This window comes from Piliocolobus tephrosceles, chromosome 14 (assembly GCF_002776525.5).
Source record: "Piliocolobus tephrosceles isolate RC106 chromosome 14, ASM277652v3, whole genome shotgun sequence".
Taxonomy (NCBI): domain Eukaryota; kingdom Metazoa; phylum Chordata; class Mammalia; order Primates; family Cercopithecidae; genus Piliocolobus; species Piliocolobus tephrosceles.
In genome coordinates this window covers 16,641,915-16,668,138 of record NC_045447.1, presented here as the reverse complement: position 1 = coordinate 16,668,138, position 26,224 = coordinate 16,641,915, and the positions used below count along the sequence as shown (strand labels likewise).

The following is a 26,224-nucleotide window of genomic DNA, read 5'->3' as shown; positions in this document are numbered from 1 at the left end:
ACCAGTAAACCAAAGAAAAATTTTACCTTAAGTACAGACAACCTCCTAACAAAGAGTTGACCAAGTTAACACCTGAAATTTAAAAACCTTTCATCAGACTGCTTTCAGCATATTTATGATACATACATTTATTCTTTTGAAATCTCTACTATGAGAGACTAAACATAGTATGATGCTTGCAGAAATTTCCATTAACAACTTCTTTTCAAATATTGACATTTGCAGTGGAAACAGCTGGTCTCTCTTCTCATTTCTAACAACAGAGGTAGGCAGGCATAAAGGGTAAAGTTACCTCTGAGTTTGACTCTCTAGCCAGAACCCTCTGCAGAGAAGGCACTTAGAAGCAGCACCTGACCTGGACATGCTGGCCAGAGTCCTGAGTGGAAACAAGCCTGTCAGAGAACTGCAGTCTATGCCATTAAGTGAATGAGAGAAGATATAACCACACAGACACCATCTTACATTTATTCACAGAGGGATAAGAATCAGTACAAATAATAAACAATGCTTTAAATACAAATAAATAGCTCTGGTTTCTAAAGGAAACAACTCTATATATTAAGTTTTTTCTAAGTTCCTATTAAAAATAGAAGACTATTTTGCATTATGTAAGTTCTACTCCACCATTACCCTTTGAAGACTTATGGATAAAATGGTGAATTCTATACTCCAAGAAGTCACCAGAAAAATGGGAGATAATGCTCCTACCTCTCTGAACTATCCCCCAAATAGGAGGAGAGTTACTTGCATCATAGACAGACACAGCTAACACATACGGCAAGTATTTGATGTCTAGAGATATTTAAAAAGATTAACCTTGGAAAAAGTAAAAATAATTTCATTGAACCAGTTTTATGAATTCTAAAACCTCCCTCTACTGAAGTTTTGATTCAAATGTCTTAAATTCATTTATACTCATGGGAAGGTGTTAAGTTCCTATAATGAAAGCTTCCTCTTGCTAACAATGATAGTGATAAACAGTCTGTAATCACCAAGAATGGCACCTGGAGTAATGAAGTGATACATACCTGGTAAAGGAGCAAAGGTGCTACCCAATTAAACAGTATGTCAAACTTGGCACCAAAATGACCAAAATGTGCTGAAGAAACACATCCCCAAATCTGTTGGTTGACTTATCTTTCTCTATTGTTATATTTAGGATGCTTAGAGTGAAATATCTAGAGGCAAGTATGTTCTCCAAGTGAAGAATCATTTCCGAGGCATGCAGTCCTTTAAAACTACCTACCACACAAAGTCATCACAGTCTTGGTGCCAGAGTGGCGTCTGTTCCATTGACTTTCTGTGCCCACTGCATGTCCTCTCTTCGTCCTGCACAAGTTAATGCAATCTCTTCCACTTAGACCGCTACACAATTATTAGAAAATTGTATGTTTGATAGTGACCAATATAGCAATGTTTAGGTTTTCAAATAAATTTTGCTTTTTCTATTTAGACTGACCATGATATAATTCCAAACAGAACATTCTCATGCTATAAAAACAATCCCATGCAATAAATGTAATTTTAAAAGTCCCATGATAATAGCAACATTTGTTATTATAGAAGGCAAGGTTATCTAGATTTGACAAAAATGATTGCTATAGAATAAAAGTTCAATTTCCAAATAGAACTTGTGTTGTGGTATAAAATATTAAATTTGATTCTAGTTTTAACACGAACAACTTTAAGATATACACCATGTTTTCCTAGTTGGGATTTTGAAACAATAAGCATAATTCTTAAACAGATTACCACAAAATTTGTTCAAAGAATCAGCTCCTTTTTGCCAAGAACTTTCTCTTTTTCAGTCCAGTTGGAGGGACTGCCATAGTAAATTCTGGAACAACAGTTCTGAACACGATTTAAAATCTGTCTCTCACTTCCCTCCGTTTTACTTTTTGTGTTGTCAAGACACATAAGCATAGAAAAATGCTCAATTTTTTAATAGACATTAATATATTTAGTTTCCTGATTTAAGTAATAACATTTTGTGTATTTGCCTTTGGCTCTGGCACACTACGAATGTTTCTGGAGTTACAAATCCAAACAAACCAGCCAATTAGAGCATCCCAGGGTTCCAATCACAATTTGGGATACAATCCTATTTATTCTGGATGATGCTCAATTCCATACATAGTGCAGGGAAAAAACATCCATAAGAACATCCAAAAACATTATGTTACCAAATGCTAACATGTGATTGTGCTCCGTTGAATAGTGCCATTCACATCTACAAAGTACAAAGGCAGACGATTTTAGGTGTGGAGACCAATTTGCTTTTGCTGCTACAGTAATTCACAACCATCATCTTCGAGATTTCCATGCTGTTCTAGAATACGGAGTGGTCCTTTTTTTATCTGGTGGTTTAAAGTAGGAATAAACAGGCGCTGCTGGATACTCTGCATCAGGATTTTCCGCCATCATTTTCAATTTTGCTTCAATGGCTTTTATCTTTGCGGTGACACTGGAAAAAGAATAGCAGAGGATCAGAGTGGGCCTAAATACCTGCAGAAAATACCTGTATAGTTGATCTCTTTGAGCCTCTTGGGAATATTAGAGAAGCAACAAGACACTAAATTACAAACATTTAAACATTTTACATATGTAACTAATTCTCTCATTCTAACAAAGAGATCAAGTCTGAGCCATCTATTATTTTTTTTTTTTTTGAGATGGAGTCTTGCTCTGTCACCCAGGCTGGAGTGCAGTGGGGCGATCTCGGCTCACTGCAAGCTCCACCTCCCGGGTTCACGCCATTCTCCTGCCTCAGCCTCCTGAGTAGCTGGGACTACAGGCGCCTGCCACCTCGCCCGGCTAATTTTTTGTATTTTTAGTAGAGATGGGATATCACTGTGTTAGCCAGGATGGTCTCCATCTTCTGACCTCGTGATCCGCCAGCCTTGGCCTCCCAACGTGCTGGGATTACAGGCGTGAGCCACCGCGCCTGGCCATCTATTAAGTTTTTAACATAAACCCAGACATTGTTAGGAGTACTTCATGTATTTTTACATTTAATCCTCAGACGCTGACACTGTTCAGCACCTTAATGCTTGGCAGAGAGTAGGCACTAAAAATAATTCTTGTAGAATTGAAAACATTATAAAATAGGTTATATTCCTCATTTTGCAGATGTTGTAACTGAGGCACAGAAAGGTTCATTTGCCCAATATTACACAGCGAGTAAATGACAGAGCAGAGATTTGAATACAAACTGACTCAAAAGCCCAGGTTTCACCTGAATCACTGAATAAAAATGGAAAGAAACCATTCTGGAAATCCTATACAGTCTCTTTTTATTGATGAATGTGTGTTAATAAAAACTATCATTTACAAAGTGCTTACAATGAGCCAGGCACAGTGCCCAGCATTTTACTTATACTGTTTTTTGTTTTTGTTTTTTTTAGACAGGGTCTTGTTCTGCCACCAAGGCTGGAGTGCAGTGGTGCCATCATGGCTTACTAAAACCTTGAACTCCTGAGCTCAAGCAACCCTACTGCCTCAGCCTCCCGAGTAGCTAGGACTACAGGCACACACCACCACATCCAGCTGATTTTTTTAAACTTTTTTTGTAGAGATGGAGTCTCGCTACATTGTCCAGGCTGGTCTTGAACTCCTGGCTTCAAGTAATCCTCCTGCCTCAGCCTCCCCAAATGCTGGGATTACAGGCATGAGCCACTGCACTTGACCTACTTATAATGTTTTTAATCCTTGCAATGGCTCTACATGGGTTATCATCCATGTTTTACAGATACAGAAACAAATGCAGAGGTAGTGATATGATCAAGGTTCACACAGTTAACAAATTGCAGTGAGAATTCAACTCATCACTAAAGCTCTCATTTTTTCTTCTCTATCAAGAGCTAAATAGTCCTATATTAGACAGGAAGGGAGAGGAGATCCTAGAGAATCGGTGAGGAATTTGCTTTTGATTGAGATCATTGCTATCCCTGGACCTGAATGCAGAGCACTCAGGGAGTAGGTAGTTTTTGGCCTATGGCTACCTTCATTTTCCATTCTTGACGCTGTTAACTGTCTATAGCCAGTGAGAGAAACCTGGAGGGAGTGTATAAGTGGCCTTTTGGAGATCCTCAAAAGGTATACATGGGCAAGAAATTTAAAAACTAAGTTACAATAAAAAGAACACTGATGTATTACCGAGATGCATTCTGGCCCCTCTTCCATTAATGGCACAGCCGGTCACTGATTTTGTATGAGTCACAGGGAAGGAACCTTCTCTCATTAGGCATAGATGTTAATAGAGAGATGTAAGCTGCGGTCTTCTGGATAAAAAAATAGATGGAAAACCCTAGGCTATCTTGTAAACAAGTGGCATATACAAATCATAAGAAACTAAAGACATGTTCATTGTAACATGAAGACCATCAAGCACAAATGCAGTCATCTCTTTCCAAAAGGAGTTAGATTTATGAAAACCTTCATGGAGATCAATCTGTGATCAAGGAGGTTCAAATCTCATGAGGAAAATAACACAATGGATATATGCTCCCAGTGAATCTATAGAAGTCACTTAATTCCCTAGAGCAAAAATAAAAAAAATCATATTAAACTTCAATGAGTAACCATAAAATTAATTTAAATTTACCAATTTACCATTCCTGAAAACATTTCAGGAACACCTTCCCTTAGGTTTAATGAGATGCTTGTAAATCTGTTTTGCTTGGTGCAGGTAATATACAAGAAAGGCATTTATTCCCCCTGCTTGGTGCTCCACCCAAACAGGCATCACTTTCCCGACTTCAGGATTGTTGGTTACTGATCCTTAAGTATCACTGATGCTCCTTCACATATTGTCTTCCCCCACCCCGGAACAGGCTTTAGTCCTGCACTTATGGCCTGGGGCTTCTTTGAAATAGTAACTACAAGACTAAATTTTGAAGTCTAATAGACCTGGCTTTGAATCCTGACTGTTATTTGCCATCTGTGTGATCTCAGCCATAAGTAAATGACATACTGCATGTAACATGTTTAGCACAGTGCCTGCTTCAGAGTAAGCTCAATAAATCCTGGCTATTGTTATTGCTAAAATGTCTCCCTAGGCTACAATGCAAAACAAAACAAACAAACAAAAAACCCACCTTCTACTTCTGCTCAACCATCCACTTAACTTCCCCTTCCTCTACCCAACCCTTAGTTCTCCTGTTTTAAACTTCAAAGAAATAACTAACAATTCGTACAAACTAGAACCAAAACTGTTATGGCTGTTGCAATGGTACACAGAATCAAATATCTGCAAACCAAAATTTTGTATAAGGGAACTTACGATTGGGTAAAAATTAGTATATAATGACAAACGCCCAAGAGACCCAAGGCCTTATTAAAATGCTTGTTTTTAGGATAATGACTGATCTGTCTTTGTGTTTCCAGTGCCAAGCACAAGGGTTGGTGTGTAGTAGCTACACTCAGTCTTTTTTGAGGGAATGATTCTGTAAATGGGGACTACATGACCTTAGGTGGATGGAAGGAGAGGAAATGTATACATTCTGGAGACTAACTGAACATATCTCTTGTCAAATTAATAAATTCTAAGAGTCTGAAGACTCACTATTTTATGAAGACATGGAATAATGATGGCTGAAGCTCCTGAATTACCATGTCTTTCTATAGCATATCATCTTACCTTAGGTTAGATTGAGTAGGCTCAGTGCTTGAGGATGGCTCAAGACTGATTGGAAGAATCTTATCATTCTTGTTATGTTCGTATCTCTGAAAATGAGAAATAGAGAAATTACTTCACTTGGGCAGAAACCAGCCCTTTACTGTAGTGCGTGGGTTCAGAAACTAATACCGTCAGTGCATCATCTTACTTCCAATTTTAGGACTACTTTACATTTAGAATTAATGAAAAACGTCACATAGTTTTGGCCTAAAAGCTGTAAGTTTAGAAAATGATGCTTCCATCTAGTCATCAGTTCCTTCTTATTTGATAGGAAAAAAATGTCAACTTTCAATTTCTCAGATGGTACAAACACACAGGAGGGTTGCCTTCTTATATTCTTATTTTAACTGTCACATATCGCCTCTTACAATATTTATTTTATTAAAAATACTTTTAACTGGCCAGGCACGGTGGCTCACGCCTCTAATCCCAGCACTTTGGGAGGCTCAGGTGGGCAGATTGCTTGAGCTCAGGAATTTGAGACTAGGCTAGGCAACATGGCAAAAACCCTGTCTCTATTGTTAAAGAAAATAAAAAACAAAAATTACCCACGCACGCTGGCACATGCCTGTAGTTCCAACTACTCAGGAGTCTGAGGTGAGAGGATTGCTTGAGCCTGGGAGGCAGAGGTTGCAGTGAGCCAAGATCTTGCCACTGCACTCCAGCCTGGGTGACAGAGCCAGACCCTATCTCAAAAAACAAAAAAACCTTTAAATTTTGCAAAGTACCAACTGAGCATAATATTTAACTCTTAACAGGCCTGAGTGAAGAATAAAAGTTGTAACAGCTTTCAGTTGTTGATACAGAAAACATTCTATAGTAAAGTAGTAGTTTAATTTGATGTCAGATAATCACATACTTTTTTTTTCTTTGAAAATTTTATTAGAAACAGTAAAGACAGGGTCTCACTATGTTGCACAGGCTGGCCTTGAACTCCTGGGCTGAAGCCATCCTCCTGCCTCAGCCTCCCAAAGTGCTGGGATTACAGGCATGAGCCACCATGCCCTAGCCAGATAACTACACACTTCTTGTAAAAAGTAAATATAATATTGAAGAGCAATCAAGAGCCTCTGGTCAAAAAAGATTTATAGCAGAAGAGAACCGTGAGGCAAAGAGATTTTCAAATGAAAGACAGGAATGGAGAATGATTTCTCTTGCATGCCTTTTCAATGAGATGCAGAACGAGAAAACGAGTTTGGCAAATGAGACTTGATTTTCCCTTGAGTAAAAAAGCATTTGGTAATTCTCCTTGTTGTTTCTATTTTTAAGGCAATGTGTCCTAGAAATTGAGAAGGCTCTGTGATTACCTGGAATACTCAGAAGGATCTAAAGTATCTGAACTTAGTTTTTCAGCTTGGACATTGAGTTTAAATGTCTGTTTAGTCTCTGTGACTCTTTACTGGGAAGTTTGTTGGGGAGGGGGTTAGACAGTCTCTGATCAAAAACCATGCTTAGAGCTAAAGACTTCAGTTCCAACTCAAAACTGTCACAAATCTTTGTGCACGCAGGTTTTTCAAGTCCCCACTGCAGAAGGAGGCAGATCAACTCTTAGGAACGCTCCAGTCAACACACTTTACCACCTCTGTGCCAGCTGGAACAGAATGCCATTTGTTTTGTTTTTTTTTTAATGGCTGAAGCTCTTCTAGTGCATTCTCCCAAGAGACTAATTACAGAATGCACAGGGCAGCCTACTGCTTCTCAGGACTTAAACACAATATAGGCACTGCAAAGCCCCATGAACCCACACCCTGGTAACTCCCAAGATTTCTGGAGTAAGGAGATGCCAGTGCTTTAAGCACTCATACCAACTACCCATTTCTCAAGCATTTAGAATAAACAAATTCAAACTCTCCAGAGTCAGAGGCTGGGAAGAGTCTAATAATGCCTATGGCAACTGATTTTAAAAATAAATACATTTTTTTTTCCTCCAAAGAACCCTCCCCCCGAAGAAATGACAGAGGTCTGAGCGTAGTAATTATTAGCCACATGAGAAAATCAAAACCAGGATCTGTGGGCATGTGGAGAGAAATAACCAAGGAACTTAATCCCTCCTGAGATGTTCTCAAAAGAAAAATCTGGCAACACACATGGCAGATACAAGTAGGAGCCTGAAGTATGGCTGTTTCTGGAGTGAAAAGATTGGGGCATAAATGGGTAAGTGGACAACCGTCTTTCAGAAGGCTTATTTAGGATGAGGCTTGATGCCTTTCTAGCCTCTGAGACATACCTTTACTTGAGCATGTGCCCATCGCACCACCAACTTCTTGGACAGGGCCAGCTTGCCATTGAGACACTGGATGGCTTGTTCTGCTTCCTGTCCAGGAAAGGGACAAATGTTAGTTAAAAACTGAAGTGCTTAACTAGCTATATGTATTCTCACAGGGCCTCACTAGCTTTGATGGCTCAGTTTCTAACAAATTGTTTTTGGTAAATAACTGGCAAGGGTTTACAATTTTACAAGGCAGAATTTTAAAAAGGGCATTTCTTTTTCGAGACAGAGTCTTGCTCTGTCGCCAGGCTATGGAGTGCAATGGTGCGCTATCAGTTCACTGTAATCTCCGCCTCCAGGGTTCAAGCGATTCCCCTGCCTCAGCCTCCTGAGTAGCTGGGACTACAGGTGTGAACCACCATGCCTGGCTAATTATTTTGTATTTTTTAGTAAAGACGGGGTTTCACCATGTTGGCCAGGACTGCCGCAATCTCCTGACTTCACGATCTGCCCACCTCGGCTTCCCAAAGTGCTGGGATTACAGGCGTAAGCTTCTGTGCCTGGCTAAGGGCGTGAATTTTTAAGTCAGTCAGACAAAAATTCAAATCCTGGTCTGTCATTTGTTGGCAGTATGATATTTCGCAGGTCACTTAAGTGTCTCTAGCTTTGTCAACTGTAAAATATAGATAAATAATATATAATTTTTAATAGATAATATGGATACTTATTCCTCAGTGGTTGCTGTGAGGACTCAAAGAATATAAAGCATGAAGTATATGATATACACCTAACATATGCTAGTAATAGTGCTGTTCCCATTATGTGACAGCCATATACACACTTCCGTTAGTTAGGGTAGCACCTCCTATGTCAAGAAACTGTACTCCCCGCAAGGGCCCTGGAACCATATCCTCGACTAGGGCGTACTCTCTGGATTCATAGTGAGGAATAATTGCTTTAAAGGGCATGGGAGTCAAGGAAACTAGGCCGGAAAAAGCAGGAGTGAGTCAAAGAGACCGTTAGCAAGGTATCTGTGTGAGTCAATCTATGCACCTGGTTTTCAGAACCAAAAGTTCCTTGACCCTTTCCCCATCAGACACAGGAGTAATATGGTTGAAAGGAATTCCTGAAGCTGGCTAACAGTCACTCTGGGTCATTCCCAGGAAACCTGGCTGTACTTTCCATCCTGCCAAACCTTCTTTGCCCCATTTGCATCCATGAGACATTCGGCCAAGTTTAACCCATGTTTAGTGAGGGTGAAGAAACGCTTAAGGAACAGAGGAGGAGTAGGATGTCCCAGGGAGCAAGGAGAGGCTATAGAAGCCAGTAGGCATTCCAGTCTGGTTTTACTGGTGATTCTCCCGTTCCTACAGAACTTACCAGTATGACATTTAACAAATATTTACTGAGTTCTCACTGTGTAGTAGGCATTGGATATTCACTAATCATCCTTGCCCCACTACGGCACACAAAGCTAGAGTGTCAGGTAAGAAACATTTTATTCTTTTAAGCTTCATTTGGTGAATAAGAACTTATAGGGCACTCTATCAGTTCCAAAGTAGCAGCAGTTGCCAGAAGGGGCATTTTATTTTTAAATATTTTATTTTTAAATGTTTTTAAAAATAATTTTCTACCTGTATACATTATTTCAAATGTTTTCATATATTCGAAAATATTAAATGCCCACTATGTTTTCTTATACTTGCATCTATTCTCCCAACTTCCCATAAGTTAAGAAGGATATGTATTTTTAATTTCCTTTCTTAGATGGAAAATCGAGGCCAAAAGAAGTTAAGAGCCTTGCTCAAAGTTAATAAATAAAAGAGCCAGAAATATAAACTAGGCTTTGTATTCTACTCCAGTGTTTTTAAACTAACATCTATGCCCAAACATGACCACTGATTTTAGTTGTCTGCAACAATTCCCAGACCGGGCACAGTGGCTCACGCCTGTAATTTCAGCACTTTGGGAGGCTGAAGCAGGCAGGTTGCTTGAGCTCAGGAGTTTGATCAGCCTGACAACATGATGAACCCCTGACTTTACAAAAAAATACAAAAATTAGCTGGTGTGGTTGTGTGTGCCTGTGGTCCCAGCTACCTGGGAGGCTGAGATGGGAGGACTACTTGAATCCAGGAAGTTGAGGTTGCACTAAGCTGTGATCGTGCCACTATACTCCAGCCTGGATGACAGAGAGAGACCGTGTCTCAGGACAAAAAAAAAAAAAAAAAAAAAAAAAAAGGAATTATCACTGCACTTCATTTTATCATTAAGAAAGAATAAAATATTTAAAAATGCTGGCCACTGGCCGGGCGCGGTGGCTCAAGCCTGTAGTCCCAGCACTTTGGGAGGCCGAGACGGGCGGATCATGAGGTCAGGAGATCGAGACCATCCTGGCGAACACGGTGAAACCCCGTCTCTACTAAAAAAAATACAAAAACTAGCCAGGCGAGGTGGCGGGAGCTTGTAGTCCCAGCTACTCGGGAGGCTGAGGCAGGAGAATGGCGGGAACCCGGGAGGCGGAGCTTGCAGTGAGCTGAGATCCAGCCACTGCACTCCAGCCTGGGCGACAGAGCCAGACTCCGTCTCAAAAAAAAAAAAAAAAAAAATGCTGGCCAGGTGTGGTGGCTCACACCTGGAATCTCAGCACTCTGGGAGGCACAGAAGGGCAGTTTGCTTGAGCCCAGGAGTTTGAAGCCAGACTGGGCAACATGGTGAAACGCTGTCTCTACAAAAAATGCAAAAATTAGCCAGGCATGCTGGAATATGCCTGCAGTCCCAGCTATTGCAGCAGCTGAGGTGGGAGCATCACTTGAACCCAGAGGTCAAGGGTGTAGTGGGTAATGATTGTGTCACTGCACTCCAGCCTAGGTAACAGAGCAAGACCGTATTAAAAAAAAAAAAAAAAAAAAAAAAGAATGCTAATTATATAGTGCATTATTTCACTTCACTCAAAATACTTGAACAATTAGAGTAACAATGTATTACTTATTGGCTATCATATTTTAAAAAATTAGAGGAAATAAAAAATACCCAGCACTGGCAAGGAGAAATGACACTACCATACAATCTCAGAACATACTGATATATCATTTCTTGAAGACAATCTGGCAGTTGTATTAAGAAAAACTATAGGCCGGGCACAGTGGCTCACACCTGTAATCCCAGCACTTTGGGAGGCTGTAGCGGGTGGATCACCTGAGGTCAGGAGTTTGAGACCCGCCTGATCAACACGGAGAAACCCTGACTCTATTAAAAATACAAAATTAGCTGGGTGTGGTGGCACATGCCTGTAATCCCAGCTACTCGGGTGGCTGAGGCAGAAGAATCGCTTGAACCCGGGAGGCAGAGGGTGCGGTGGGCTGAGATCGTGCCATTGCACTCCAGCCTGGGCAACAAGAGTGAAACTCTGTCAAAAAAAAAAAAAAAAAAAAAAAACAAGAAAAGAAAAGAAAAACTATGCATGGACTTTGATGATGCCATTCCATCTCCACAAATGTGGCAAATATACATAATTAGAGCTGTAAAAATACTCACTCTTGTGATATTTATACTAGTGAATCAACCCAAATACCAGTGAAACAACCCAAATAGCTAACAATTGGGGACTAGTCAAATATTATATATTCACATTATGTAGTCATCAAAAATGATTAGTTTTTAAATGCAGTCTAAGTCACATACAATCATAAAATGCCCAAATCTCAGATACAGATCAATGATTTTACCTCCCCACACACACAGGTACATACAAACTCCAGTGAAACCACAATATCAAGATACAGAATGGTATCTTGATGTGAGTAAATGGTAGAAAAATTTTAGTATACTTTGAATGATAAACATGATAATATGATTTTGTTTGTGTGTTACAACACTGCATAATGTATGTTTATGTGTGTGTGAATGTGGAGAAACAAAAAAAGACTGGAAAGATATATGACTAAATGTTAACAGTGATTATTTCTGCGTATTAGGCCAAGTGATTTACATTTTCTTTCTCAGTTATCTATCTATATATATATTTTTTTCTGAGATGGAGTCTCACTCTGTTGCCCAGGCTGGAGTGCAGTGGCGCGATCTCGGCTCACTGCAAGCTCTGCCTCCCGGGTTTACACCGTTCTCCTACCTCAGCCTCCCGAGTATCTGGGACTACAGGCGCCCGCCACCAGGCCCAGCTCATTTGTTTTTATATTTTCAGTAGAGACGGGGTTTCACCCTATTAGCCAGGATGGTCTCGATCTCCTGACCCTGTGATCCGCCCGCCTCGGCCTCCCAAAGTGCAGGGATTACGGGAGTGAGCCACTGCACCCGGCCAGTTATCTATATTTTCATCTATAATATTCATACATTAATTTCAGAATAAAGAAAAACACTCATACAAATTATTGTTATTATTATGAGATGGAGTCTTGCTCTGTCGCCCAGGCTGGATGGAGTATAGTGGTACGATCATAGCTCACTGCAGCCTTGAATTCCTGGGCTCAAGTGATCCTCTTGCCTCAGCCTCCCAAGTAGCTAGGACTATAGGTGCACCATCACACATAATTTAAAAAAATTTTTTTAGAGACAGGGTCTCACTATGTTGCCCAGGCTGGTCTCAAACAATCTCCCCACCTCAGCCTCCTGGGTAGTTGTGATCACAGGTGTGAGCCAGGCCCAAATTATTAACATAACATTAACTATGCGATGTTCTTACATATGATGAATAAATTTATAAGTACTATGCAGCATCTCTACATTTATTAACAATCAAATTCAATTTCTTTATCAATGCACTTCCACTTCAAGGACTAAATTTTAACACAAGGAGATCCATGTATATATCATGGTTGAAGGTGAATGCTCTCTTCTACATACATTAAAATTTATATGCATTTGTTCTGAGACCTTGAGAAGAAATAATAAGAGTCTTTGTGTGTGTCTCATCACAGGTAGGTTTCTGTACCACAGGGCAAAACTACTGAAAGAAAAGAAGGCTTTGTCAGTTGGCCAGCCAGTAAAGCAACAAACAAAAGAGAATAGAGAGGGGGATGTATATGTGCTCAATGTGGGCATCCCAATGCATTTGGTCAAAAATGTAGGTCAGTCAGTTGCCTTAATCCTTGGCCAAGGGAGAGAGAATTGTGAAAGCCACTAATTCATTTGTTTACTGAGGATCTCTTTTAGGACTCAATGTAAGGCACACAGATGAATCAGACATAGCTCTTGCCTACAGAGAACTGCTATTCTAGTAGGCAAGAGAGATGCACAAATAATGATGACAGAGGTTGATAAATACTATAAAATGGGGAGAAAGCTTAATTACCTGCTTAGTTTCAAAGTTAACAAAACAGTAGCCTCGAGGCTGTCCCTCCAAAGCACCTGACTTGTGGAAGAGGAAGTCAAACTGCTTTACCTTGCCAAACTTCTGGAGGAGCTTGAGGAGGTGGTATCTGTGGAGAAAGAAGAGTCCATGAGTATGCTCTGGGAATTCTGTTGGCCACTCAGCCTGAAGTGTGAGACAAAAGCAGGAGATAATTTACCCCAGGGATGAAATCTCTCACCCCAGCCCCCTGCCTTCCTCTAAACTGCTATATTAGTTTATTTGGCAAACAGAGTTGTTTGCCTCTATTTGGAATGGGAACTAGAATTGTCATGGCTATGCATCTGTCCAACACAAAAATACCAAACAAAAAAACCACACCTTACAAACAGCTGTCTGGCCTACAAGCACTATTTGTTTTTCTTTTGTTGAAAAGCTCAAAAATAGTGTTGATTTATTTATTTGTAATTCCTTGGCAATGAAATAGCATTTGTGAATAACTATAACTCCATTAGAAACACATATCCACCCTCCAAAAGCCAAATCCTACCCTATCTCAAAAATAAACAAAGTAACAAACATACATGCATTCATGCAAACAAACAAACAAACAAAAAAAACAGTCCTGGAAGATCTTCCTATTTGATTTTGTAGTTAATTCTTAGACCCAAATTGCACTTGTGAGCAACTCTACCATTAATCAAACCACAGCTAGTGATACTTTCATAGCACTTGAGAGTTTCAACGACTGATGTGACTGAACATTAGGACAATGTGGAACAACTATGCGACTGAGGCTGGTTTCACAAAGGGCAGGGGAACCCAGCTAGTCCTACAAATCATCCAGCTATGGGTAACTAACCAACCTCAGTTGCTTTGAAACAGTTTATACTCTAGGGTATGGTCAAGCAAAGAATACAGATGGTCAAGGAAGAAATTTATTCCTGGCAGGATGTTCACTCCAAGCTATTGCTTACCACTCTGCTCCTCATCCTCTTCTTAAATTCCTTACTCCAAAACTTACTTGGTTTCTATAGAGCTTTTAAGTTATTCAAACAGATGTGGCCTTAACAGGTTGCTGTGGCCAGTCTCAATTCCGACTTCCTGTCATCTGATGTGGGGGTGAGACAAACCAACAGCTCTCCCGTTTCCTTTCCCTTTGGCCTTCCTCCTGGCATCCTCCGTGCTATTCAAATGGAGTCAAGGCTTTCTCTAAACAATGCTGTCCCTGTGATACTAAAAAGGTATCAGCCCACATGCTAAATCTGTTATTACTGGGAATTCTACCCCACAGGGAGTCAGTAAAGTTGTCGTTATAGCCACATTTATATTCACATTGTTTTCTAAGAGAAACTCATCAAAATTTTATTCTTGAGCAAGAATCTCCTTTGGGAGGCAGAAAGATATGAAATGGACCATACACTATACTAAATTTGATACTAATGCACATCAACAAGCAAGTCCATTATCCTGGATCGAGTGTCTGACACAGTGGAACAAGAAAGACATAACACAGGTTTAGTACTGGGACAAATGCAAGGATCCCAAGGCATATTGTGGATATTAATCTGGTCTATCTTGAAAGGTAAAACAACCATGATCCCCTACTTTCCAGCTTCCCAACTCCCATTAGAACACCTCAACCACTAGAGAGAATGTAGGAAGTGACTTCAGGGGAAAGGAAGACACCTTAAGTGCAAATGTGTGGTTTTACCTGACTTTTAAATAGGCTTACAGCAAGGGTGAGTCTCTCACACACAAAGATGGGCGAGAAGAGTCTCCCCCAGGATATTTAATTCACAGCTGCATCTTCCAATTACTAAACCCATCCAAATCTTAACCCCGTGCCAGTTGCCACAGAATGGGGAGTCAAACCTATTCTAAAAAATTAAAAAAAAAAATACATCCAGGCCAGGCGCAGTGGCTCACACCTGTAATCTCAGCACTTTGGGAGGCCAAGACGGGTGGATTGCCTGAGGTCAGGACTTCGAGACCAGTCTGGCTAACATGGGGTGAAACCCTGTCTTTACTAAAAACACAAAAAAATTAGCCGGGCGAGGTGGCACATGCCTGTAGTCCCAGCTACCCAGGAGGTTGAGGCAGGAGAATCGATTGAATCTGGGAGGCGGAGGTTGCAGTGAGCTGAGATAGCACCACTGCACTCCAGCCTGGATGACAGAGCAAGACTCCATCTCAAAAACAAAACAAAACAAAACAAAACAACAACCAAAAAAAAAAAAAAAAAATCTAAGGCTACTGTGGGCTGGTCATCTTTTCATTAGCTCCATTCTACTTAATAGCAGGAAGGTAACACGAATGGCATTTCCTAAGGAATGAATTTTAATTTACTCAGAAAAAAGAAAAAAAACACACTGACAAAAGATTACTCTTTGTAAAGCTAACAAACACATTCTGCCCAAGAAGTGCGACCTTAAGATTCCAGGAACATCTGCTTAGGTCTGTGTCTTTCAACTTCTCCAGGATTTCTTTTCTTGTTTGATAATTTCTTAAAACTATCGGAACACCGAAACAAAAGGAATGAAATGTTTACTATTTTGCTTCCTGGAGATGGGAACTGCAGGCTCTGATAGTGAAAAAAGCCTGAAGGATCTTGCTTTCACATCTGCAAGCACTTTTATCTGCTGCTGAAGTGCGGGAGAGCACACTACTCAGCATAGGCTTGCTTCACTTAATGAAATGTGTGCCCTGCAGCCTTCAGGAGCTAGAAAATTAGCACACCAGCCCCACATATATATCTGCAACTTAATCAGTGTTTTCTGTAATTGGTCTTTAAGAGAGCTTTTCTGCCTAATGGCACAGAAGTAATTAATCTATACAAATGTTAAAATAGATACCTAGAGCCAAGCAGGCATACGGGCTATGCAGATGAATAAAACTAGGTTCCTGCCTTCAAGGACCTCACATTCTAGTTAAGAGAGAGAGAGACGTAATCACACAATTACAAAACAATGTGATGCTTGTACACAGAGAGGATGAATATGAGCATACAGAAAGAAGACCAACGGTGCAGGGAAGGTGGTGGTTAAGGAGAGCTTCGTGAAAGGAGTGATATCTGTGACTGGGTTGTGTCAGTGTGGGTGAGTACTAAGCAATGTGCAAAGACAAAGGTGAAAAACGGTCTGATCCATTGGAATAGAGTGGGGGTAGCCAGTAAGATGGGGCTGAAAGGTAGGCAGAGGACAGGTTGTGAAGGATGTCAGGGGCTGAGGGAATTTTAATTTCATGTTGTAGGCAATTGGAAGCCCATGAAATGACATTTAAGATTATTTTTGGTGCACAATTTGTTGTAGAGAAAATTTTCTTTATAAATGTACACAGAAATTACTATGAGATGGGTATTTATGTTTTATGCTAAGTACATTATTAAATGGTCTTGTTGTGTTTCCAATTTAAGTAACCAAACAATGAAGTCTGTTTCATGTAAACCAAGTCATAAAAAGAAGTATGGACAATGAGGAGACATAAGGAACAGGCTGAGAGAGAAACAGGTTTCTTCCGGGGTGAACACACAGTTCTCGCATGCTCATGTGTTCATTTTCCCTTGCATTCCAGCTTACCTAGTTTATCCCTGAAAGTCTGTATCAGGAGGACATTTCCACCTGGATGGCTCTCCACTGCTTTTAAGTTTACTTAACATAACCGCAAACTGAATTCCTCCCTGCCACAAACTGATGATCCTTCCAGCTATCCCTCGGGTCAGGGGGCACATGATCTTTTTATATTCCTCAGGTAAGAAATCTCAGGATCACCTCAACCTTCCACTCTATTTCAATCACTTTCCTCATCTCAGACTCACTCATCAGTCTCCAAGTTCACTGTCTGTATCTAGGTGATAACTGATGGCAAGACTGGTTCATGGCAATCTCTCTCAGCGAATCTTCATCTTCAGTTTCTGCCCTTCCAATTCATCCTACATATTGATGTAAAATTTCTTTACTAACACATCATTGTCTAGCCTGGGCAATATAGTGAGACCTCGTCTCTACAAAAAAAATTAGCTGAGTGTGGTGGCACACGCCTGTACTCCCAGCTACTTGGGAGGCTGAGGTGGGAGGATTGCCTGAGGCTGGGAGGTGGAGGTTGCAGTGTGCTAAGATTGAGCCACTGCACCCTAGCCTGGGCAACAGAGTGAGACTCTGTCTCAAAAACAAAACAACAACCACCACCACCAAACCCACATCACTTTATGATGTCAGTCTCCTACTAAATACCCACAATGAGTCTCTTTTTCATGAAATTCAGACTTGGCTGAATGAATTTTAAAGACCCTGTCTTAACCTGAGAGTATTCTATCTATGCAGCCACTATTTTCATTCCCATCCAGTATTCAAACTTTGCTTAAGTCAGAAAGATCTTCCTGATTATCTACTTACACATAACAATCTTTCTTACTCCTACTTATAGGCCTTTATTTACGATTTTCCCTCCACTCAGAATCCTCTTTCTATTAGCATTTCTATGGGCTTTGTTCTCTTTCATACTTCTATATGCATAATACAGTGGCTACACATTTGGCATTTTACACAGCACATCTAATACTTGAAAAAGAAAGTCAGTATTATCCCTTTTAGAAAGAAAACCACAGTGTAGAAAATAGATAATGCCTTAGATCATTAAGTTTTTCAGCTTCTTTGTGGATGGCACTAATAATGATATTCAGAGGTACTGCTTACACTTACAGTTAGATTGGGTCTCGTAACAATGAAAAAGAAAATCTTACATTTTAAGATTTAAAATAGGATACTTTTGATTATGACTGTTCAAAAATTAGAATATTTGTGCAAACAACGCTAAATTAGGCGGTGGGAAATTATCATTAACTACTTCAGTATACTAAGCCAACTCACTTCACTCTTCGTTTCCTATATAATAGGAAAAACAGTATCTGTTCCACTTACCTCACAAAGTTTTAAGGGGTTATGTAAGAGAGATTCATGAGGTATTAGAGCTAGAAGTATGCTTAGATTATTTAGTTGAACATTCTCATTCTGTAGGTAAGAAATTATTACATATAATATAGTTGACAGGAATCAGAATATAGCGGAAAGAACATAGGTTTGGAATGTACTACCTCCATAAACAAGAATGCATCATCACTCCCTCAAATCCTAATCTCCAAGATTTATTTAGTCATACAAATATTTCTGGCATCTAACATAGCCCCCAAATGGTCAGTATTACAACCACAGAGTGAACACAAACAAACAAGAAGAGTAATATTAGAGTGCTAGACAGTCAGAAACGCATATTCTGTTGGGAGGAGGCTGACAGACATCCTAGTGCAACTTGAGCAGGACTCAGATTAATAACCAACAGGCACACACACATAGAATGACTAGAAATAATCACAGAATAAACTAAAAAACTGGGTGGAAAAGTGGTTATTTTAAAAAATTGCCATTGTAGGCCGGGCGCGGTGGCTCAAGCCTGTAATCCCAGCACTTTGGGAGGCCGAGACGGGCGGATCACGAGGTCAGGAGATCGAGACCATCCTGGCGAACACGGTGAAACGCCGTCTCTACTAAAAAATACAAAAAACTAGCCGGGCGAGGTGGCGGGCACCTGTAGTCCCAGCTACTCGGGAGGCTGAGGCAGGAGAATGGCGTGAACCTGGGAGGCGGAGCTTGCAGTGAGCGGAGATCCGGCCACTGCACTCCAGCCTGGGTGACAGAGAGAGACTCCGTCTCAAAAAAAAAAAAAAAAAAAAAAAAAAAAAAAAAAAAAAAAATTGCCATTGTTTTACATATTCATTCATGACAGTAAGTTTGTATTGTCTTCTAACAAGAGGTAAAAGAATATTTGAAAGGAAGAGGTATTCAAATCAGTTTATAAAAGAGATCAGGTGGAGAATAGGGACACATATAGGAAAGAGAGTGGGAAGAAGGGTCTGTTGAATGGGGAAATGGCAGGAACTGGCAGCAGTATGTGGACAGAAGGTAGGTTTAAACAGGAAAGCTGGAGGATGCTCTGCAAATTTCTATTAAAGAGTCATTAGAAGTTTAGAGATTTGGATTCAAGCAATACTTTTTGAGACTGCACTCTAAGACAGGTACCATATATTCACATAAGTTTCATTATGTAATCCTTCAATGTTTGGGAATGACTGCATTTTATAGTTCATCCAGGCTCACCATTACATGCCCTGAGAGGAACAAGATCCAGAAGTTTCTGTATTTCAAAAACATGGAAGGAAATAATCTATTTCTACAAGATAAGATTTACTTTACTAAAACGTCAGGTTCCTCTGCTGTAATTAAGTAAATTAAATGAGGTAATATTAACATTTTATGTTAACCATAAGCTATGACTGGTAGTTATTTCTTTTTCTTTTTTTTTTGAGATAGAGTCGCCAAGGCTGTAGTGCCGTGGCATGATCTCGGCTCACTGCAACCTCCTCCTCCCGGGTTCAAGTGATTCTCCTGCCTCAGCCTCCTGAGTAGTTAGAACTACAAGCATCCACCACCATGCCTGGATAACTTTTATATTTTTAGTAGAGACAAGGTTTCACCACATTTGCTAGGATGGTCTGGATTTCCTGACCTTGTGATCCACCCACCTCGGCCTCCCAAAGTGCTGGGATTATAGGTGTGAGCCACCACGCTTGGTGGTAGTTTTATCTTTAAGCATAAATTCATTACAATTTAATAAACCAGTCTGTTTGACAGATAAAATGTTTTAAGGTAAAGAATCCATAGGATGGCCAGGCATAGTGGCTCATGCCTGTAATCCCAACATTTTGGGAGGCTGAGGCAGGAGGATTGCTTGAGCCCAGGAGTTTGAGACCAGCCTAAGAGTCATACTGAGACCCCTGTCTCTACAAAACAAAAGCAAAAAACAAAAAACTAGCCAGGCATGGTGGCGAGCACCTGTAGTCCCAGCTACCCAGGAGTTCCAGGCTGCCACGAGCTATGATTGTGCCACTGTACTCAAGCCTGGGTGACAGAGCTGTGAAACAAACAAACAAACAAACAAAACAAAACAAAAAAGAATCCATAGGAAAAAAAACAATAAAAATGGTCTTTGGTGATACAGAAGTGGAGAAACCAGCCACAGGCAAAGCCCAGCACTTCCAGCCAGCACGCTCTGATCTACAGTTTATTACTTGATGTCTACCTCTGGCCTGATGTAAAAAGAGCGGAGATATCAGTGGGAAAGTTCTGATTCAATGTTCCTGCCAGTGTTCTAATTGGAAAAAAACATCCACACACTCCAACTTATGACATAAACTGAGGTGGCAAATGCCCGTTTGAATCTTCCTGTCAAGCAGCAGGACACAATTAGAACAAAAGTCTCATTACAGAGAAGTGTGGCCAACACAACCAACGTTGTTTCCACACTTTAGATTTCCATTTAGACAGGCAGAGGTGGGAATGGAAAGCACGATGAGCATTCCCTCATAGCTTGGGTTGTGGATGATGGAAAAAACTTCTTTGATGAAAAGACGTTAGTTGAGAGGTTGTTCAGATTCATAAAGTCACCCTCAAAAGCCATGAACCATAAAAGAGAACTGAAATAAATGCAATCTACTCTAGGGTCCCTGTGACCAAGATAACATAATATATGGGCAACACATCTTAAATACCGTCATAATTTCTAAGGGAATTAAATATATTTACATTTGGCTGATATGAGCTTGAGCAGGTTTAAGGAACTTTTTGTTACAATCCTGATTTATAAGTTTATATCCTTTTTTTTCTCTTTCCTCATCCTAACTCTCATATATACCTTGTCCATCTCACACTCAAAGAAGCAGGTTTCCTCATCTCCTCCCTTCACCTTTTTTTTTTTTTTTTTTTTTTGACACAGGGTCTCCCTCTGTCACCCAGGCTGGAGTGCAGTGGCACAATCTCTATGCACTGCAACTTCTGCTTCCCAGGTTCAAGCGATTCTTGTGCCTCAGCCTCCCAAGTAGCTGGGACTACAGGCATACACCACCATGCCTGGCTAATTTTTTTATTGTTAGTAGAGACGGGGTTTCACCATGTTGGCCAGACTGGTCTCAAACTCCTGACCTCAAGTGATTCACCTGCCTTGTTCTCCCAAAGTTCTGGGATTATAGGCGTGAGTCACTGTGCCCGGCCTCCCCTTGTCTTTAACACTGTTTCAAAGGGAGTAACTTCTAGGATTGATGATATGCTCAAAACTTGCTTTCGGACTGGCACGGTGGCTCAAGTCTGTAATCCCAGCACTTTGGGAGGCCAAGGTGGGTGGATCATTTGACGTAAGGAGTTCGAGACCAGCCTGGTCAACACGGTGAAACCACCTTTCTACCAAAAACACAGAAATTAGCTGGCATGCTGGCGCTTGCCTGTAGTCCCAGCTATTTGGGTGGCTGAGGCGCAAGAATCGCTTAAGCCCAGGAGATGGAGGTTGCAGTGAGCCAAGACTGTGCAACTGCACTCCAGCCTGGGCAACAGAGCAAAACTGTCTCAAAAAAAAAAAATCAAAAACAAACAAACAAACAAACAAACTGGCTTTCAGCATTGACCTCATACAGTCCAATCCACTCATTCTACTCTGCCACCAACCACCACCCTCCCCCTATCAAACAACTGGCAGAAGGGAAAAACCTTTCAATCTTCTCAGCTAAGAAATTCCTTTTCATCTTAATGGCTATGATGTAAAAGAGCAGAGAGTAAGGGCAATTCAATTAGTTTCGTGATCTTGGGCAAGGTACTTCTGTCTTTCGGGACTTGGTTTCCTCTACTGTAAGATAAAAAAGCTGGGTCCCATCAGAGGTTGTCAAGTGTGCTCTGTGGAGCCCTAGAAGTTCTACAGAGCCTAAACAGGGATGGCCAAAGAAAGGGTAGTAGTTGACAAAAGATTTTGGCTCCATCTCTTCTCCCTTTTAGTCAGAGCAACTCTGAGCTGTTATTTTATATACAGCTCTGATTATTACTTTTACTTTAAAACAGGGTTCTTCAGATTTAAGAAGTCTGAAAGCTGCTTAGCATGGCACTTGGCACTCAAATCATTTAATGAATGAATGAAAACCAAAGGGACATGGATGATTTCTAAGGTTCCTTACAACTCTGACCTTCTATAGTTCTATGGCTGCTTAACATGAACTACAGTCAAGGTGTCTCCTCTGCCTGTTTGCAAAGGTACTGAGACTTCTGCTTGTTCCTTCATTCTGGGTACAAATGTATTCCCATGGCTGATTCTAGAGAATAATTCCCTAGAGCTACTAGGTATAAGGATTCAAATAGTTGGAAATGGGAGAACATCTTTGGCAGATAAGAAAAAACAGGCATATGGATTAAAGGATACCCAAGTCTGTGTCCTTGCAGTAGCAGAGTCCAAATGTAAAAAAAGTGACAAGATAACAGGCTAACAACAACATCTTATCTCTTCAAAGATAAGATGTAAGTAAAGGGGTCAAACTATATCCCACACCCCTTGAAAATGCTTCTTGACATCACCACCACAAAACACTCCGATATTGTAGGTAAAGAACTAAGGTAATTCAGACTCACTCGGTAATTTTGGGGTCCAGGTTGCCAATCCATAATCGGTGTCCTTCCTGCAGAGAGCCCTCTGAAAGGATGGATGCATTCTCCAGGGGAAGAGTTTTGGTTTCTGCTTCCATCAATGTCTATGAAATACTAAAGGAAATGTGAACATTCAGGCAGGAGGGGAGTAACAATGTGTGAACACAAGACTTCAAATTCAACTCAACAAACATTTACTCAAGGAGGGCATGCCCTCTGGGCAGTCCTTCAAAGGCCTCAGTGATTCCACAACCAGGGCTCCAGAACCAGTTCCCTTGGGACAACTGCTCTGGCAGCCAGAGCACATAAGCTGCCATTTAAGGTGAAAGGGGCGTGGTTCTGTGTGGAGAAACTAAAGTTTTCCTCCTCTGAAGCCAGAGGCTGACTGGGCAGGAGGCCAAAGTCTCTATTACTACATGATACTTCAGTTCAACAACTGTCACCCAAAATAAGCCTTGGAAACCACCAGGAAGAGTCTTAATGGCATTAAAAGGGATGGGCAGGGAACAGCAGCACTCCATCCCTTTTCCTCAAGGAAGAGGCAATATAGCAAAGAGAAGAGGCCATATAAGAAATCTGTGCATAGATAGAACTGGGTTTGAAAGCAGGTTGTGTAATTTGATGAATTACCTGAACTTTCTAGGCCTCAATTTCCTCATTATCTAAAGAGATAACAGTGCTTATTTTATAGAGTTGTTGTGAAGATTAAAGACAGTAAAAAATCACTAAATACTGTATCTAACAACAGTAAGTAATCAGTAAATACTAGCTATTATCATGCTTACTCTTTTGGGACAGACCAGGAAGAAGAGACTAATTTCCTCCTTAGTCAGTCAAGTTCCACCATTTGCTAGCTATGTAGCTCTGCGCAAGTTACTTAACCACTGTTGGCCTCAGTTCCTTCGTCTGTAAAATGGGAATAATGCCTCATGAAATTAGGGTGCAGATTCACTGAGTTAATATACCTAAAGCATTTAGAACCGTGCATGGCACCTAGGAAGCACTCAATTAATGTTAGCTTAAATTATTACTAGTCTTAGTTCCTGAAATGTCTCATCTCACAGTCAAGGAGAACACAGGATTATGCTGGAGACAGCAGTAGAAAGAGCAGAAAGCTTGGTGTCAGAAGACATTGTTTCAAATTGTGGCATTTCTTTCTTTTCTTTTGAGACAGACTCTCCTCTGTTGTCCAGGCTGGTGAGTGGTGGCACATTTCGGCTCACTGCAACTTTCACTTCCCCGGTTAAAGCGATTCTCGTGCCTCAGCCTCCCGAGTAGCTGGGATTACAGGCGCACAACACCAAGCCTGGCTAATTTTTGTATTTTCTTGTAGAGACAGGGTTTCACTATGTTGGCCAGGCTGGTCTTGAAGTCCTGACCCCAGGTGATCCGCCCACGTCGGCCTCTCAAAGTGCTGGGATTACAGGTGTGAGCCACCATGCCCAGCACAAATTGTGGCATTTCCACTGGAAGTTACTTCTCTCTGAGCTTCAGTTTCCCCATCTTTAATAAATTTTGCCCTGTTTAAAACTTAAGGCTTCAAGGACCAAAAATGAGATGACAGATGTAAAATAAAGCTTTAGGGGCTGGTAAGAGAGCAGGCTGTGCCAAAATTCAGAAATCCCTGCTACAGAACACATGTCCTATACCCAGAAGTGCTTCAGAGGTCAGCACTTCAGGAACCATGAGGTCAGTCACAACAACTGCCATTACCTGTTATTCATCTCAGCACACCCTATAAAGTCTAGCACAGCAGTCCCTAGTTAATTGTTTATTGAATACCCTGCACATGAGGTATTGTTCTTCCTTTCCCATTCACATCTTTAATCTGTTCAGCAATGTAAGCCAAGCAACTAGCAACTGTTAAACTCTGGGCTATGTACTGAAATAGAGAAATGAAAAAGACACAGCTCTTGTTCTAACCTCCTGGGAGAAAGGCAAAACAGATATAAATTTAATCCCAGGGGAGACACATTTTGTCTTCTCTCTGCTTTCCTTTTTCCTTACTTTTTAAACAAATCATTCATTCAAAAAATAAATTCACTGTTTCTATTATCTAGGACTTATCTAGTTACTGGAGTCAGAGCAGTGAACAAGCAAGGTCCCTATCCTCTGGATGCTTATGTTTGGAAGGAGAGCAGGACAAAACAAAAGCAAAATAAATAAAGAAGATATAATTAGTGATACACGCCACAAATACAATTAAGCAGGGTGATGTGACAGGGGCTGGGCGACTTCAGATTGAGTGGAGGGAAGGCTTCTCTAAAGGAGATGACATTTGAGACTTGAATGACAGGACATTCTGATTTTCTCATGTCTAAAATCAGCACTAATACCAATAGCTATTAATACTTATTACCACAAAAAGGTACCATGTTTTACTGCTAAGAGTGCAGGATATGCGGGTCTGGATTCAAATCCTGACTTTTGCACCTGGTAACTGTGCCTTTAGCAAGTCACATGATCTTTAAGTATCCTCTCCATAGAAAAGCTTTCCTTAACACAGTCCCTTGTTATTCTATATCTTCGCCAACTTTCCACATTTTTCCTCCTATATAATGCTAATTTAATGTATTATTTAATGTTTCCCTCTCTGTTTCCTTCACTAGAACATAAGCTCCCACAGGACAGGACCTTGCCAATCTTGATCATGGTTCTATTTCCAGCACTTAAGTACACTGCCTGGCTCACGGCTGGTGCTCAATACTTACTACATGAAGCAAGTCATTTCTCCACTTGGAGCCTTAGTTTCTTTTTCCTTCCTAGAATGGGTACAATTATTTCTGTCTCATGAGGTCGTTGTGAGTCTTAAATAAGACAATTTTGGTGACAGCTCAGTATATGGCTTTTTGAGGAACGGTAAAGGGTAATAAAAGATCAAGACGGCATGGGACTACCAAAATGCTTTGCTTTTGCAATAGCAACAAGCCTTTAGACTACCAGAGTTCACAAAACGCGGTTACATTCATCCTTCCAGCTGAGCTGCAACAACCCTGGAAGCCAGAAATAGTCATCTGGGGAAAGTGCAATCCAGAGAAGAGGAGACACTTGATTCTAAAAGCAAGCGGTGGGCCAGGCCTGGAACCCTGGCTTCCCGATTTCTGGCTGCGAATTCACACAGGCGAGGGGTCATTACTCGGATTGTTATTTCCGGGCCAGCTACAGTACAATCCGGGGCGGGGCCTGAGATGCAGTCCTGGGAGGGCGGCCTCCTGTAAGACCTCTCGCGGGTCCAGCGCTGAGGTGCAGGGACATGTCGCGGCCGAACTCACCTCGTGGCCTCAGCGTGGTGCTCTCAGCTCATGCCCAGAAACCAAGTCCCGACGCCGCGGTCAGACGGACCTCTGGCCGCGTCCGCCTCAATGCCGCCAGCTGCCAGGCCGCCTGTGACGCGTTACGCCTGCGCCGCCTCCTCGCCTCGTGACGTCACGACGCCCGCGCAGCTGCGGTCTCCGCGGTCCCACGAGTCTTTCCTTAGTAACCCGGGAGATAGCTGGTGAGTGTCCTTGACAGGGCCTCGAGGT

General features: G+C 41.1%; 2 protein-coding genes across 6 annotated transcripts in view; one reads left to right on the top strand and one right to left on the bottom strand.

Annotated features, from left to right (window-relative positions):
- RBM18 (RNA binding motif protein 18) lies at positions 1-26,122 on the bottom strand. 2 transcript variants are annotated; one of them, XR_002728237.2, is made up of 7 exons: positions 25,973-26,122; positions 22,686-22,814; positions 13,192-13,318; positions 7,905-7,991; positions 5,639-5,724; positions 4,156-4,536; positions 1-2,464 (listed from the first exon to the last, which is right to left on the bottom strand). XR_002728237.2 is itself a non-coding variant. In XM_023198600.2 (6 exons), exons 2-6 carry the CDS (start codon positions 22,796-22,798, stop codon positions 2,305-2,307), a joined length of 573 nt encoding a protein of 190 aa, XP_023054368.1. In that variant the 5' UTR covers positions 22,799-22,814; positions 25,973-26,122; the 3' UTR covers positions 1-2,304. The 2 variants fall into 2 exon arrangements, 1 of the variants encoding a protein (XP_023054368.1); XM_023198600.2 differs by lacking the exon at positions 4,156-4,536.
- MRRF (mitochondrial ribosome recycling factor) overlaps positions 25,862-26,224 on the top strand; it is a 64,990-nt gene continuing 64,627 nt past the window's right edge. For 2 of the 4 annotated variants that reach the window (XM_023198598.1, XM_023198593.1), the window contains exon 1: positions 25,862-26,196. Coding sequence is in view for 3 of the 4 variants with exons in the window: in XM_023198593.1 (XP_023054361.1) it covers positions 26,003-26,196 (194 nt within the window). In the remaining variant the exon portion in view is untranslated. The remainder of the gene's footprint in view (positions 26,197-26,224) is intronic. The other 2 variants (XM_023198597.2, XM_023198592.2) reach the window with 2 other exon arrangements.